Source organism: Triturus cristatus, chromosome 7 (assembly GCF_964204655.1).
Source record: "Triturus cristatus chromosome 7, aTriCri1.1, whole genome shotgun sequence".
NCBI classification, from domain to species: Eukaryota; Metazoa; Chordata; class Amphibia; order Caudata; family Salamandridae; genus Triturus; species Triturus cristatus.
In genome coordinates this window covers 394,938,729-394,954,549 of record NC_140590.1, presented here as the reverse complement: position 1 = coordinate 394,954,549, position 15,821 = coordinate 394,938,729, and the positions used below count along the sequence as shown (strand labels likewise).

The 15,821-nt window shown below is 46.7% G+C and overlaps 1 protein-coding gene across 1 annotated transcript in view; it reads right to left on the bottom strand.

Annotated features, from left to right (window-relative positions):
• LOC146809773 (C-type lectin domain family 4 member M-like) overlaps positions 1-15,821 on the bottom strand; it is a 160,439-nt gene that overhangs the window by 129,675 nt on the left and 14,943 nt on the right. Inside the window, exon 3 of the mRNA XM_085616622.1 lies at positions 6,363-6,434. Within this exon, the coding sequence (XP_085472748.1) occupies positions 6,363-6,434 (72 nt within the window). The remainder of the gene's footprint in view (positions 1-6,362; positions 6,435-15,821) is intronic.

Here is a 15,821-nt window from a genome sequence, read left to right as displayed (position 1 = left end):
AGCGTAGCGCCCCACCTATTTTGAAAATTTCGCGAGGATTCGTCAATCAGTGCCAAAGTTATTCAAAATAGAATGTTGCGGATTTCCTATGGGGCCATGGGGGACATATTATGTGCTTCGTTGTGAAAGGTATTCATTTTTAGTTTACTTGATATATATATATGCCATGCACAAATGGCGCCCTTCAGGCTCCATTTGCACACGGGGTGGGGAAAGTGTGGATAATTATTTTTTTTAAAATAATTTTAACCGTACGCGTAATCGGCGATTTTACGCAGTTAGTGCCGTGCACGCACGGTGGTCACGCGGTGCGCTGCACGCACCGCGTGCCCACGTTAGGCGGGATGGGCCATGTACGCACGTTGCGCTTCGCACACCCTGCGCACATGGGGGACATATTATGTGCTTCGTTGTAAAAGGTGTTCATTTTTAGTTTCCTTGAATATTATAAGCCATGCACAATTTGCACACGGGGTGGGGAAAGTGTGGATAATTTTTTTTTTTTTTTTTTAATAATTGTAACCGTACGCATACGGTAAGCGTAATCAGCGATTTTTCGAAAAAAATTAAAATTGTTTTTTTGGCCTAGGGGGTTTTTGGGGGACACCTATATCGATGCTGGGTGGTTAAGAACTAAATATACTACCCCTTTAGATGTTTTTTGACTTTGTTTATGCTGCCCCCCTCAGAGTGCGAGAGAGAAAATGGCGGCCGCCGCTTCCTGGTTTCGACTGATTCGAATGTTTACTTAGATAGAACAGCCAATCAGAATCGCGCTCGTCACCGTACGGTAAGCGCACCGTAAGCGCACCGTAAGCTGGCTCAGATATATATATTGATTTAAAGGCTATTTTCTCAGAATCTACTGAACAGATTTACACCAAACCTACAAAAGGCACTTCCTTGACCTGTAGACTACCTCTCTGCCAAATTTCAAGGAACTCTGTTCAGCCGTTCGGGCTGTAGCTGTGTCTAAAGGTCCTATGGAAAAATGCATGGGAAAAACGCGTTTTGGGACCCCCCTTTTATCTCAGCCCCCGCTTGACGAATCCCCCCCGAGACTTTCAGGGTAGGAGCGGAGCGCAGCGCCCCACCTATTTTGAAAATTTCGCGAGGATTCGTCGACTGGCGCCAAAGTTATTCAAAATAGAATGTTGCGGTTTTCCTATGGAAACAGGGTCCTAACTATAACTACCTACTGGCGACCGCCAGTAGGTAATATATATATATATATATATATATATATATATATATACACATACATACATACATCTTCAAGGTACCTAGAGGTGTTATTTTGTTCCTTGACATGATATTCTGTGCACATGACATTTCTGGTTCAGATATTCTGTCAATGATCCCTCTCTGGACGATGAAGCTAAGAATCTGTGTGATAATGGGAGGGTGTTATTTAGTCGAGATTGGACCATGATAAAAATGTATTCCTCAGAAGCATGGAATTCTTGCGAAAGATTTGAGGTACTTCTGTGAACCCTAGTTTTGCAGTACTTCCTAGAGCCGGTAGTGCCAATAGACCAGATGAGAATGCTAATGGGAGAAAGAACAAGTGTTTCTTTAACCATCATATTGCAGCCTCCTAGTAACAGACATAGGTGCGTCTGGGGACTCGGATCTGAACCACTCATCCAAAGATGGGACACTAGATTACAGAAGGGAACTGCGGCTGGGTCCTTTTTAAAAGTGGGATTGTGTGCGGTCGCATCAAAGATATTCCAGACATCAAGAGACAGGGTAGCAACTTCAGTAACTGTGGTTGAGACATTACAGTGACTCCTCATATCAAAATCAATATAAGAAAGCCAACATTGCATGTTGTGAGCGGGATGTTACTGAGCTCCATTAGCTCAAACACAACACCTGCCTTAACAGCTCTGCTCCTATTCAACAATGAAACAGGTGTCTTACCCTAGGTGCCTGATTCTAGTAAATCTGGAGGAAATAAAAAGTTATTTGGAGGACTTGAAGGCAGCCCTTTTCCTAAATTTCTAAAAAGAGCAAGCCTTTAAACTACCTGTAAGCCTCTGAAGCTGGTATGCCAGTATGCCTCAGGGGCAGATTTTATGGATGGGAGACACAGCCAAGAATCCACCATCGCAAAAACATGGATTCCTTGGCTTCTAAGTAAGTTGTGCACTTTACAAATCTACATTATGTTATGTTATTAAAGTCTCTTTCAAGACCACTGAGAAGGATGTTCATCGGCACGCTTTTCCAGCCTGCACCAAACCCAAAACTAGCTGCCATCATGACATATCCTGCAAACGGACTCCCAGGCTCTGTTAGTTCTTGGCACACCAACAGCCATGACATCATCATACTGCAGGCTAAGAAGCTTAAAAGGAAAAATACAAGGCAGAATGCCTTTTCCATCTATGATCCCAGGATCTGGAACAACATCCCATATGCATCAGGACCACCCCAATCCTGCACCAATTTAGGAAAGCCTTAAAGATGCACCTCCTTAGAGAGCACTACATAACAATGCATCAACTGTTCACAACCACTCATTGATTTTCTGCTTTTCTTTGACCCGGTCCAGTATTCCTTTGCCTTTTATCTGGTTTGTGCTATAGGAATACCACATGAATATGTACCTTCTTGATTAATCAAAAACACACAAGTAGTGAGTGACAAAACACACTATTTTACCACTGATTACATCACTTGATCGATCCTTGCCTCACTCTTAGCACCTCAGCACCCTCCTATTTGCTGCTGATTAGCTTTGAGAAGAGGAAGGAGTGGAAATGTAGCACGTAATCACACAATTTTAGAGTCATATTTGCTTTATATCCCCCCTGCTCTCATAATCCCAGAGTCATACAATAAGAACAACACCAGGGATACTCAAGAGAAAAAAAAAAAAAAGGAGTAGCATGTGATGCCTTTTGCTTCTCCTGAATGGCAGTCGGGTGCCAACGAGCACAGCTCCTGTCTTTTAGCATGCCATACAAGAACACAGGAAGCCTGCTAAATGTGAGTTGCCTATCTGGGCAAAGGCAGGTGTGTTCCAGTCTGACTTTCCCCACTTGCCTAACACTGCATGAACAAGAGAAAATTACTATTGTTCCTTATACACCACTTCCTAAATCTGCCATCCATGGATAAAAAAAAAAATGAAGCTAAACACCTAGGCCGTCTTTACAAATTGCTTTGTGAGCAATATATTAGTTATCAGCACAATAAATGCTAATGGACTGGTATATTTTGTGATAGATAAATAACTTTAATCATCTCTTATTATAATTGCAACACCTGCACGGACAGGTGTTTAAGCATCCACTCATTGTAATGAGAGAGTTAGATGAAGCACTTGTTAAAATATGCAATTTAGCACATATTCAGAGATTACACGAATCCATGTCTCATGCACAATTACTTTTCCTCAAATAGCAGGCAATATAGGTGGAAGAAATTTCTATGCTTGCAACAAAGACAGTCTATTCTGTTTTCTCTTATATAAAGGAATCTCACAGTCGCTGAGAGTACAAACATGTACAACAGTCAATAGTATAATGGAGATGCGTCTGGGGGCTCTGGACAATGCTAAAGATGACTAGCTGACATTTCTTTGAGGTGTGTGCTCTGGACAGGGTGGTATCCAAGAGACTATTGTAGTTCTCCTGCATCTATTTTCACCACATTCAAGAACATCCAAGTCAACCAGTCCACAACAGTCTCCTGGACAGACCATACGCTCATCAAGTTCAATGCACTTGCACTATCACCAGACCAGCCCACTGAAAGTGGAACAGCATCACTGACAAGAACTGTAACACCGCTATCAACATCCACAGACCTTAACACAGCACCATCCTCCCCAAATCCATCAAGAAATTCAAAAATTGGATCACCTCCTGCACCACCTTCTTGGCTCCCCTCAAACACAGGAATACAAGACCTAGATCCCAGGCCAGTTGGTGCATGGATGAAGTCAGTCTGATGAAACACCCCTGCAAACAACTGGAGTGCAAATGGAGAATGAACCAGGACAATGAACACAGGAGGAAGTTAAAATCCACCCTGAGATGCTACTACCCAATGATCCGGACCACCATACACACCACTTTGGCAGACTGCATTGATAGCAGCACCAACAGAAGCAAAGAAAACGTCGCCATCGTGAAGGACCTCATCTCACTAGCGACTGCTTTCAACTTGATCACAATCTATATCAATTCTTCAGGAACAAATTCATCGACATTACAGCAACTTCAACCCACAGCCAGACCCGACCTTCCTCGCCAAACACCTCCCGATCTCATCCAAAGAACCACTGCTAACAACATGGCCCATAAAGACCACAGAAGAAACAACCGCCACCGTGATGTTCACCCCCTCAGAGGCCCCATTGGAACCCTGCCCCAATCATGCCTACTCCAGAGGACTGCAACTCATCAACTCACACCCATAATTAATGCCTCCACCTGTTCAGCAACCTTTCCAGATGCTTGGAAACACACAACTGTCCTCCCACTGCTGAAGAAAGCTTTTGCAGACTCTTCAACACTCATCAACTAAAGACTGTTCTCCCTGCTACCATTCCCAGTCAAGACCTTAGAGAAAGCCATCAACAGATGCCTTACCGAATAACTCAGTGACCAACAACTCCTCAACATCATTCAGTTTCAGACCCAACCACAGCATGAAAATTGCCCTCATCACCACCACAGATGACATCTGCATGACTATGGATGAAGGAGACACAGTGGCCATCACACTCCTGGATCTCTCTGCAGCATTTGACATGGTCTCCCACCCCATCCTAAACAACGTCTAAACATTTGAATGCAAGAACACGCACTCGGATGGGCCTGTTCCTTCCTGAAAGGACCCAGGCTATCACACTCCTGGATCTCTCTGCAGCATTTGACATGGTCTCCCACCCCATCCTAAACAACGTCTAAACATTTGAATGCAAGAACACGCACTCGGATGGGCCTGTTCCTTCCTGAAAGGACCCAGTCAGCCAGGCACTTTACACCCCGGATGACCGCAGCCTCCTCCGCCGGGTTCCACAAGAGTCCTCCATGAGCCTAACCTTCAATGCATACATGATCTAGCCAACATCATCCACTTTTACATTATCAATGTCCTCTCCTACACAGACGACACGCACCTCATTCTCTCCCTCATGAACAAGATTCTCGGTGCCTGGATCAATGTCTGCATGACTGAAATTGCCCACTGGATGAAGACTAACTGTCTGAAGCTAAACACTGACTAGACCGAAATTGTGATATTCGGGAAGAGCAATTCACTGTGGGACTCCAACTGGTGGCCAACAAAGCCAGGACCGACCATCACCCCAACCACCCATGCCAACAACTTTGAGATTATCATTGAACGTAGACTCAACATGAATGCCCAAGCCAATGCGGTCACTGCCTCACACTTCCGTCCCCTGAAGGTGCTGAGGAAGATTTGCAAATGACTCCCAATAAGGACCCGGAAAACCGTCACACAGGCCCTGGTCACAAGCAAGCTGGACTGTGGGAACACCCCCTATGTCATGATCAACAAAAAACTCACCAGAAGGCTGCAAACCATTCAGAACTCAGTGGCTAGAATCACTGGCAACATTCCACGCCACACTCACATCACACAATACCTGACGGAGCTCCACTGGATCCCAATGCAGAAATGAGCACAATTCGTACTTCTCACCCACACTTTTAAGGCACTACATAACACTGGCCCAGCATACCTCAACAATCATATCTACCTTCACAAACCTTCCAGACACCTCCTATGGGACTGTCTCTTAGATGTACACATTCCACAAATACAGAAAAACAGGTCCAGTGGTTTAGTCTTCTCCTCCATCACTCCTAATGTGTGGAACAACCTGCCACTACACATATGAGCCTCCTCATCACTTCTTGGAGCTGAAGTCCGGACTTTTTGAGTAGTCCCCATTAGGCCCTAGGTTTGATACGACTCACACCGGCTCAGCACAAGTATTCCCTCCAAATCTACATAACATAACTAAACATAAAATAATGTAGTGAGTATAGAAGCTGCACTGGTTACTGCCAGCAGGATTTCTGCTGTGCAAGGTGTCAAGAAATTAGATATTCAGGAGCAGGTGTATGCAAGATGAGTGTAAATCTTCATAGAAAGTTGGAGACTGAGTAACAAGGCAGGCATAAAATGTGGCAACAAGACTGTCAGGTTTTAAGAATTCATTGAATGTGAGAATGGGAAAAGACAACAACTACTATCTTAAAGTTTTGAGCAGAAAGGACAATGTGAGTTCTGGGGCTGGGAAGTTGATAGTGTGGTGCTAACATATTATATAAACAAACAGTCAATTAGTTAGTAAATTACCAGTCATTTACCATTTTGGATGCCAGTCTTCACACAAATATCCACATTTAACTCTTGTATTCCTGTGCGGTCTGCCTTCTTGCCTACAGAGACAGAATATATTCATGTACTTTATGAAGCAGATTGTGGCAGCAAACATAATATCTGTAGGTAACATTCAAAAGACATCTGGTCCAACTTTAGTCCTTGCGAGAGGCCGTGTTGCAATAAAAGTGCCTAGCGAGCACAATACGCGTCTAATCCTACTTCAGGTGCCCCTGAGGCACTTTGATATTAGTGAAGGGCCACTAATGCTAGTGCAACTCCTATAATATTGAGTGTGCCATTCCACATTTTGCTCCAGCTCAATAATGAGTGGGTATTCCGCATTTGTATGGTGGTGTGGCCCCATGCAAATGAGGGTACACTTTTCCCTTACACCCATGTCATATTACAGATGCAAAGAAGCTATCAGGAGGCAGAATAACTGTTTGCCAGATAGAGGTAATGCACAGTGTTTTTGGAAGGGAAGTATAGGAGTCATATGGACACTGGTGGCCTCCCCCTGCAGGTGGGTTCAGTTACTCACAGCACCTGCCTGCATCAGTATCCCTGCCCCCACTTAAAATATGAGGACGGGCAAACTGTTCCAGTCTGTGAATGGCACACCCACTTAAAGGTGTGCCACAGCACAGACCTGGGAACTGCCGCCTATCTGTAATACAAGGCCCAGGTGATGAGTGATACGTTGGCGCATAACAGTGGTATAGGTATAGGAAAATGCTTTCGTTCAAAAATAAAAAACTAGATTTTTAACATATGCATTTTGACAAGAAAATATATTTATGCAGTTTTTATTACAAAATGGATGCGTTACAAATATAATTTAATTCATGACATAGTACATGAATTTGTGAGAAAATCATTCAGGGCCAGATGTACGACCATTGGAATTTGCGACTTGCAAATTGCGAGTTGCAATTTCTGAGTGGCAAAATCCAATGTACAACAGTGTCTCAGACACTGTTTGCGATTCCCAATGGGGTCACATATTGCATGCCTCATGAATATTAATGTGTCACAATTTGCGACCCCATTGGGAATGACTGGCACTCCCTGGGATGGTGGCCTGCTGGGGTCAGCAGACCACCATGTCTGGGACCGTTTTGTCAGTAAAGCATTTTTTTTAATTCAGCCCGTTTTCCTTAAAGGAAAATGGGATGCATTTAAAAAATAAAAATGAAACATTTCAGTTTCATTTTTTAAGGGCAAGCAGAGGTCCCTGGGACCACTGCCTACTCTTAAAAAGATATTGGATCATCCATTCCCAAAGGGGAAAGGGCCCCCTGGGGACCCCTTCCCGTTTGCGAGTGGTTTACCAACCTTCTGACGAGGGTGGTAAACTGCAAGTGTTTTGCGACCGCAATTGTGGTTGCAAAACATTCATACATAGGTTTTGGAGTCGCTATTAGGAAGGGACACCCTTGGCACGCCCCTTCCTAATAGTGAGTCGCTAACCCTATTTTGCGAGTCACTAATTGATTAGCGACTCACAAAATACGGTTGGTACATTGGGCTGACTTATTTTGAGGTCGCAAAGGGGCTGAAACCTCATTTGCGGTAGCAAATTAGAGCTTTGTAGAGTTTTTGATGAGGCCTTCTCATATTTAACTCTAAAAAATGCCGCTTGGATAAAAATGTGTGACTCATTAACTGCATTGTAAACAAATCTTGTGCTAACTGTGGGACATCTGATTGTTAAACTAATGAGGACAGAGTAGGGTTTCAGTGAGGTTTACTTTTCTTACCCCTTGGTAACGTGGCTCAGGCAGCAGGGCTTTTTTCATAGAAATGCATGTGGTACAAATGCAACACCAAAGGAACCATAAAGTAATGAAATAAAAGACGTAATTTGCACGGCTGTGCAATGATGCTGGGGGATGCAAGGGTCATGATGATGTATGAACTTCCACTGTTCTGTTAGAGTTCTCACCACCTCATCCACCACTTTAAGAGCTTCCTTCAGGATTGTGTATGTAACCTATAGGTTTGAATCCCAGAGAGCGAACTTAGAAGTTCATCCCGTTGATTTCTATACAGTATATATTGCTGAATACTTTATAGGTAATACCTGGTATTTAGCTATACTCTACCTTAAAATGCATTATTATGCAAGGATTGATTAGAGGTAAGGCAGCGAATGTGCACAGAACCTGAACTCCACTATGATCATCTGAAGCTCAGATGCATCTGAACAGAGGGACTAATGATTGATTGGGCAGAGTGCCTATCAATTAATTGGACATGCAGGCTGGACTCTCCTGTGATCCCTTAGATGTATTGTCTTTCGCAAGAGACATGTTAGGGAGTGAACTAGTGCTGGAGCAGGTATAATACTTTTATTTTTGATGCCTACTCTATTTTCGTATGTCTTTATTAAAATGACTAGTTAATTAATTATAATGATTAAATTGTTTGAAATATTGCATTAACCAACCTTATTAACAGAAGAATACACGTGGGAATGCATCTGCATGGCTGAAATAATAAGTGAACTAAGCCAGTACGCATATTAATAAAATAAACGTTGCTTATGTGAGGTTATTGTGATTTGCGCTTAAAATAAACATGCACTAATGGCTTTAGATGTTGCATATGGCTAGATAAATGCACACACATGGGTATTAGCAGGGGAATAACACTGTTTTAAATATTTCCATGTATTAATTACGATTTTATGTTTCTTTGCTTAAGTTGACCATTGTGGCCTGTCGCAAGATGGCTGCTGACTGAAGCCTAGCAGTACTAAACAAATCTCCCGAGTAAGGCAATGGAGAAAGGAGTTTGCACTGACATCGACCATGTCCTTTGTGTGACCCGAGACGCCATGTCCATGACGACTTCTCCGGGAAGGGAGCCAAATGCCCCTGAACGTGAAGGAAATGATTTATTATCAAACCTTAAAGATGAGGAACCGGACGTGTACAGGACGAATTTGAAACATTTATCAGGGTCATGTCCTGTTGCAACAAACTTGTTACTATGAACTTCGCTATTCAAAATTTGCAATTGGAAATACGTGAGAACTTTTGCGAATGTTGCTGAGAGATCTGGACTTTAAAATTTACCAATGAGAATTACAAGAATAAAGAAATGCAACAATGTACATGAAAATTTTGTATAAATATTGGTAGACTAGAGAGGTATTAGCGCCACTTCTTGAATTGATGATCAGAGGTCCCGACGCTGACGGAGACTCTACATGACGGCATAGAAAACTAATGATTTTGCTGAGGACCAGTTCTGACTTAGAAAACGACAATTAGCCAGAATAGGTAAATATGGCAAAGATGATATTGCATTAACTAGGCTTTTAACATGCATTTGATTTAGATAAAAGAAATTGTTTGAATAAATGTGTCGGGTGATTATTTCATTGAAATGATTATTGAGTATGTTTTAGAGTATTAAGATTTTCATCAAACTTTATAGCAACTAAATGATTCGATCGACCTATTTGATGGAGGGACTGTTAGGGTGATTCTAAGGAAAGAGGTTTTTCCTTCAAGGAAAAGCAGATTGGTTAAGAACTGATGGTTTTCCCTTTTACGAGGCATGGATAGATTGATAGAATGAATGTTGGCGTTATGGGCCCCACCAGCGTATGATGTGTGTGTGTGCGTGTGACTGAAATCATTCCGTCCAAGGAAGTAGAGGGGAATTGAAGAACCCGATCTGCACCACTAGCACAGATCCTATAGTGCACTTTAATCATTCAGAAAAAGTGGCAGCTATCAACCAACAGGGCAGGGACGGGATGGTGCAGATCCTGTTTCTACTCTGATCCCTTAGAGATCTCTTAGAGAGCTGTTCCTGCAGCTTTTGTGTACTTGTAACTTAATAGGAGATCAGCCAACTGACCAGGGCCGGACTGGCTACCGGGCTTTCCTTAATAAACAATGCTAAACAAATGTTCAAAATAGTACGATTTTAAACTATTTGTTTTGCATTGTTTATTCAGAAGCGCGGGCAGCTCCCCAGCAACAAAATTAGCCCTTCCGCAGTGAATCTGGACCCCACCCTGCCACCCCAGCAAAAAACACCCGGTAGCCAGTCCGGCCCTGCAAGTGACCCTTAAAGTCCACTTATCAGTCCTGGATACAAGTGAGTGCAGGTCTAGCCCACAGAGTTCTCCTCACATGTGACAACAGCAGATGCAGTCCTTCTGTCTTCAGCACATCGAGAGGTGTTCTGAGGCGGATACTGGGGGTGCCACATTTATGCCCAAAACTAGCCTTTGGGTGGGGGGGGAAAACTGCTGTCCACTCTATAACCAATAGGTTAAAAGTTCCTGGGGTTGACCCTACCCCCTTTTGCAAATCCTCCTGTGTGTTGTAATATAAACTATCCCACAGTTCCACTCTCTACCTAAAGCCAAAATGGCAGAACCTTTCTTTCACTTTGCACAGCTTCTTGTGCCCACCCACAGATGTTTCTATGATAATGGGCAAAAACCCTAACTTATGGGCACTTCAGTTCTTGTGTGGCTCCCCATCCCAATGATTTTGGAGACAGGCTGCTTATGAAGACAAAAGGAAGACAGGAAGACAGTCTTAGGTGCGAGCTACATCTGCCAGTAGCAGGGTAGGCTTCCTTTGAAGCTCAGGAAAGGAAGGGACACAACCAGGCCATGCCATCCTGTCCATGTAAAAATCCTCTCCCCACACTCAAGCCCTCTGTCCACTGTCTGGGAATAATACACATCCCACCACAGGAGGCCAGGTGGCACTGAACACTAGCAGAAAGACATTTTGTCTTAGGCAGGAAAACAACAACTTCCTAAAAGTGCCATTTTAAAAATACTAATGTGGAATCCAACTTAACAACTAAGTTGTATTTGAAATTACTATTAAAATGAGTCCTTGAACACTTTTTCTAGCTACTCCCTGTTGGACCCGGCCCTTCTGGCAGGTTCACCCCCGAAACTTTTTGCTTTTTATGGGTGACTTGGTGTAGTGATTTTTGGGTTTCTGCGCACTTTACCGCAGTGTCCCAGGGTAAAGTGCGTGCGTGTTGTGAGGTTGGCCTGCCCTCCCATAGGAATGCATGGGGGAATGTATGTGTCCTGGAAGTTCCTGATGCGTGGGGTGTGCAGGCCCGAGTTTGGTATGTGCGGACTCGTGTGAGTGAATGCTGCGCGATGATGTGTGCGGCGTGCATGTACCTAGTGTGGAAGTGCCACTTCTAGAAGTGGGCACTTCAGTGTGCAGTATGAAATGTGTGGCTTGTCTGGCGATTGGCTGGTGGAGGTCATGTGACAGACTAGGGAATTCCCCAGAGTCAAGAGGAGTCACCCAGTGGTGAATGGGAGTTTAGCATACTGATGGCTGGGGAGGAGTATACCTGGGTCCTGAATAGGACAGGGCTTTCCCCACACACTGCTGGCTCCGGCCCCTGTGGTGCGTCTGATGACCCTGGCCTGCCAGTGAATAGGGAGAGGGGCTGTGCAAAACAAAGTGCTCAGGAACCAGATGTAACTGGTTCGCCCCTTCCCTGCACCTTCAGACAGACTTTTTCTGTATAAAAAGGGGCTGTGTCCCCTTACAATGTGTTCTCTTGTAGGATCAACTTGAGGGGGGCCTGCTGCTGCTGGGCGCCAGGAGAGACCGCCACTGGGGACTGCCTCCCTGCTGGAGGGCCCTGTGAGCTGGCTCTGGGCCCAGTCTTTGCCCCCCTGCTCTAGAAAGACTTTATGACTGGACCTTTCTGCTTGTAGCGCCTGGGAGCGCTTTCTGGACTTTATAGCGCTGTGAGCGTTTTAATTCTACAAGCCGGTGCCCACCCGGCATTTGTCCCGTGCTTTGGCGATCCTGAAGTCCCCTGGCAGGTGCCCACCCTCCCAGGGACATTGTGGTGGCGTTCGTTGGCGGGTGCCTACCCCGCTTATTGAATTACTCCTACGGCGGGTGCCCACCCCGCCGTACATTGCGCTCTTCTTGCCGAGAAATCACCGCCGCGTCCCCGGGGAAGACAGGAAGTCAGGCGTCCCCTGGGGGCGTGCCGCGGGACGGAAGCATCGTTCTAAAATCAGGAAGCGGGCGGGAGCCTACCCCGCGCTTCCCCCAGGAGAGAAGGACGAGACTGCCCCGCCGCGAGAGGAGTGCTGCCGGTCCCGTTGAGCCGACGGCGGGAAGCGGAGGCAACGCAGGAGTCCCCCGAGAGCAGCCCAGTAAGTACAAGAGGGCTGGGGGACTCCGCGCATGTGGTGGGAGTGCGGGGGCAGTAATCTCTCGAGTTCCTGAGAGGGACTCCCCCGTTGGAGGCATTGTGGTTTCTGAGCGCATGGCGCTCCAACGAAGGGGGCAGTAGTGTAAGAGCCCATCGAGGCTCCACCTTAAGGGGGCACCAGTTGTTTCGTGACGGGGCGGCCCCAGATGGCAGCAGGTCGCTCCCCCCCGGCCCCACAGTAAACGTTTAGGGCCACGAAGGCTCTAGGGGACATTCTTTTGGCAAGAGCCCAGAGAGGCTCCACGAGTGATGGCGATTTGTGTGCTGAGGGCACAGTGGTGCCCACGCTCCGTTCTACAGCTGCCCAGCACTTAGTGGGCAGCTGCCACGTTTAGGTGGGGGACCTTTCTCGTTTTGGTCTGCGCAGCTGGCGCAGCTTGACCGGACACAGGGCGTCTTAGCCCTGACAAGGCCAGTTGGCCTAGGGACTGCCACAGGTGGTGGCTCATGAGAGTTTCTCGCTAATGTTCTTTCCTAGCACCTCTGAATGTTTTATGCATCATGTGTTTACCTGCCCGGCACCTCTGAATGAGTTTATGCGTCATGTGCCATGTTCTACACCTCTGAATGTTTTATGCATCATGTGTAATGTGTGTTTTCCCCTACATGTATTGTGATACTTAGGTGGTTGTGTTCCCCTGGTACCGGTGGTACTAGGGAGGCTCTGAGTCCCTGCGTGATAGTCTCCTAAGGTGGTTAGGGTTGCGTAGGTGGTACTTTCTTGTTACCAGTAAGTACTGGTTGTGTGCTATATATATATATATGTTATTTTTTGTGCTACAGTAATTTTAAATTTGGTGCTAAGTGCTAAATATCTAAAAGTGCTAATTCTTGACAGTGGTCCATGTGGCCCTGTCCCCTGTACATCTAATCCCTTGTAAATTCTGCCCGTGCCTGTTGGCTCATTGTAAAGTGTGTGTTTTTATCTAATGTGTTGTATATAATACAAAGGCTATTTTTATAGAATACCTTGTGTGGAGTTTCCTTTGTGGTGGGCCTTGGGTGTTGTTGCTGGGTGCGCGCGCAAACGCTTTACACATTGCCTCAGAGATAAGCCTGACTGCTCGTGCCAAGCTACCAAGGGGGTGAGCAGGGGTTATCTTTGGCGTATAACTTCCTTGCCCTGACTAGAGTGGTGGTTTCTGCCTGACTTTGGCGCCAGCCTTAGCCAACCAGAAAACGCCAGTTCTAACATTGGTGATCAGCGGTGGGATTTGGACTTGCTTTGCGCGGTACCGCAGCAGCGACTGGCCGCACTGCAAAACTCTGCATTAGATAACCACATTTTAGGGATTATTGTTTTTGAGTTCCAGTATTTCTTCTCCTAAAGGTGTCCTTTGTGAAGTATGTACTCCTGTGTTAGCTCAGACACTCAGGTTCCTTGTGTTAAACTCTTCTCAGGAACGTCCGCCAAAATGGAGCCTGCTTTTAATTTCTGTGGTCTGTTTAGATACAGTAGGTTGGAGTTGGTAAGGTTCTGTGAAGAGAGAGACATAGAGGTGGGTGAGTCAGATACCCAGTCCAAACTGAGGGACAACCTGATCCTATGGCAAAAGGATGAGTGGGAGGATGAGTGGGAGCGAGAGCGCAGCGAGGAAGATAGGGCCCGGGCCGCACGCCGAGAGGGTAGTGGGTCTGTGGGGAGCCCTGAAGATTCAGAAGAGGAGGAAGATTACCTGACAGGGACGCCAGTAGAAAGTGAAGACCCCATAGATAGGGAGTCCCTTGCTGGGTCCAGAGTCAGGAGCAGCACCCCATCCCTTTCCCTGTCCCCAGAGGAGTGGATAGATAGGAGGGAAGAGAGGGAGCATCAGCTGGCCATGGAGAAGCTCAGGTTAGAGCATGCCAGGGCGATGGCGCAGCTGGGGGTGGAGAAGAAAAAGTGTGAGACCGAGAGGGTCTTGGCGGAAGAGAGGATGGCGGAGGCTGAGAGGGCCTTCGCCAGGGAGAAAGTAGCTCTAGAGGGTAAGTTGTCCCCTGAGCGCATTGGTTTTCTGGATTCCCCAGGGAGGGTTGAGTCCAGTGGTGGCAGCAATAGAGAGCCCAGTGCAGAGAGTCCCATTCCCCATTCCCAGAGTATGGCACCTGTTTTCCTAGAGGAGGAATGTAGGTTGAAATTCAGGGGCAGTAAGAAACTGCCTCACCAGTCTTGGGACACGTTTGTGGGTGAATGTGAGGATGCATTGGATGATTGGTTAAGGGTAAACACGAAACGGGCTTTTGACGGACTGTATGCTCTGGTTATCAAGGAGCAGCTGCTTGGTAGTGGTTATCCCGGATTGCGCCAACACCTGTTGAGGTATGGCTCTTTTTGCCCATGGGAGCTGGCAGAGGAAGCAGACCGTTGGGAGGGTGCCCAAGGTTCTGATGAGGTATGGGAGAGTGCTTCCAACAGCAGTGGCTCAGGGATCTTCCCGTCTTGGATGGGGGTAGAGGTTCAGAGTAGCCCAGCTATGTCCCAGAGTAGTGAGAGGGGTGTAGGGGTTCACGGCCTCTCTCAGTGGAGTAGGAGTGAGCGGGTGACTTTGAGTCCCCAGAGGCCCGAAACCCAGTCTCAGAACCTGGATGGTTTCTTAAGGGAACACCAGGTTGGGGGCCTAGGCTGTCCTGTTAGGTCACTTGAGGAAGCTCGCCTAGGGTATGGAGAACCTGGAGTCTCTGTAAATGGAGCTCCAGTGGTTCTGGTGTCAGGCAGTACCGCTCCGGTAGGGAGGGTACAGAAGTCCGGCGAGAGGAGTGGCATGGGGCTGTGTTCCCCGGTGGAGGAGCCAGTGGGTCAGGGACCAGCCGGGAGGGCTGAGTCTCCTAGAAGTGACCATGGCGACTACACGTCTGTCCTGGGGGATCTTCGCGCACTGTCAGGTGGACAGGGGGCGGGAGATCTGCGCCAGGCAGACTGTCATGCAACATATGAGGCATATGTTACTCTTGGGGGGGATACTGTGCGAGTCCCCAGAAGTCCTGGAGTGCCAGGCAAGTATGCAGCCGAAGGTTCTAGACCCGAGGTTGGGAGGCCAGGTTCAGGGTCAGCCTGACCCGAAAGGTAGGACGACTGTAACCAGTGTCCTGACCAGTTCTTCCAGAGGTACCGCCCCAGTTGGTGGGGAGCAGGACTGTGGAAGGGGGTGCAGAGGGTGGGAGAGCCCACCTCTGACCCCGGTGCAACCTGAGGGGTTAAACCCTAGGTTGGGAGACCAGTTCTC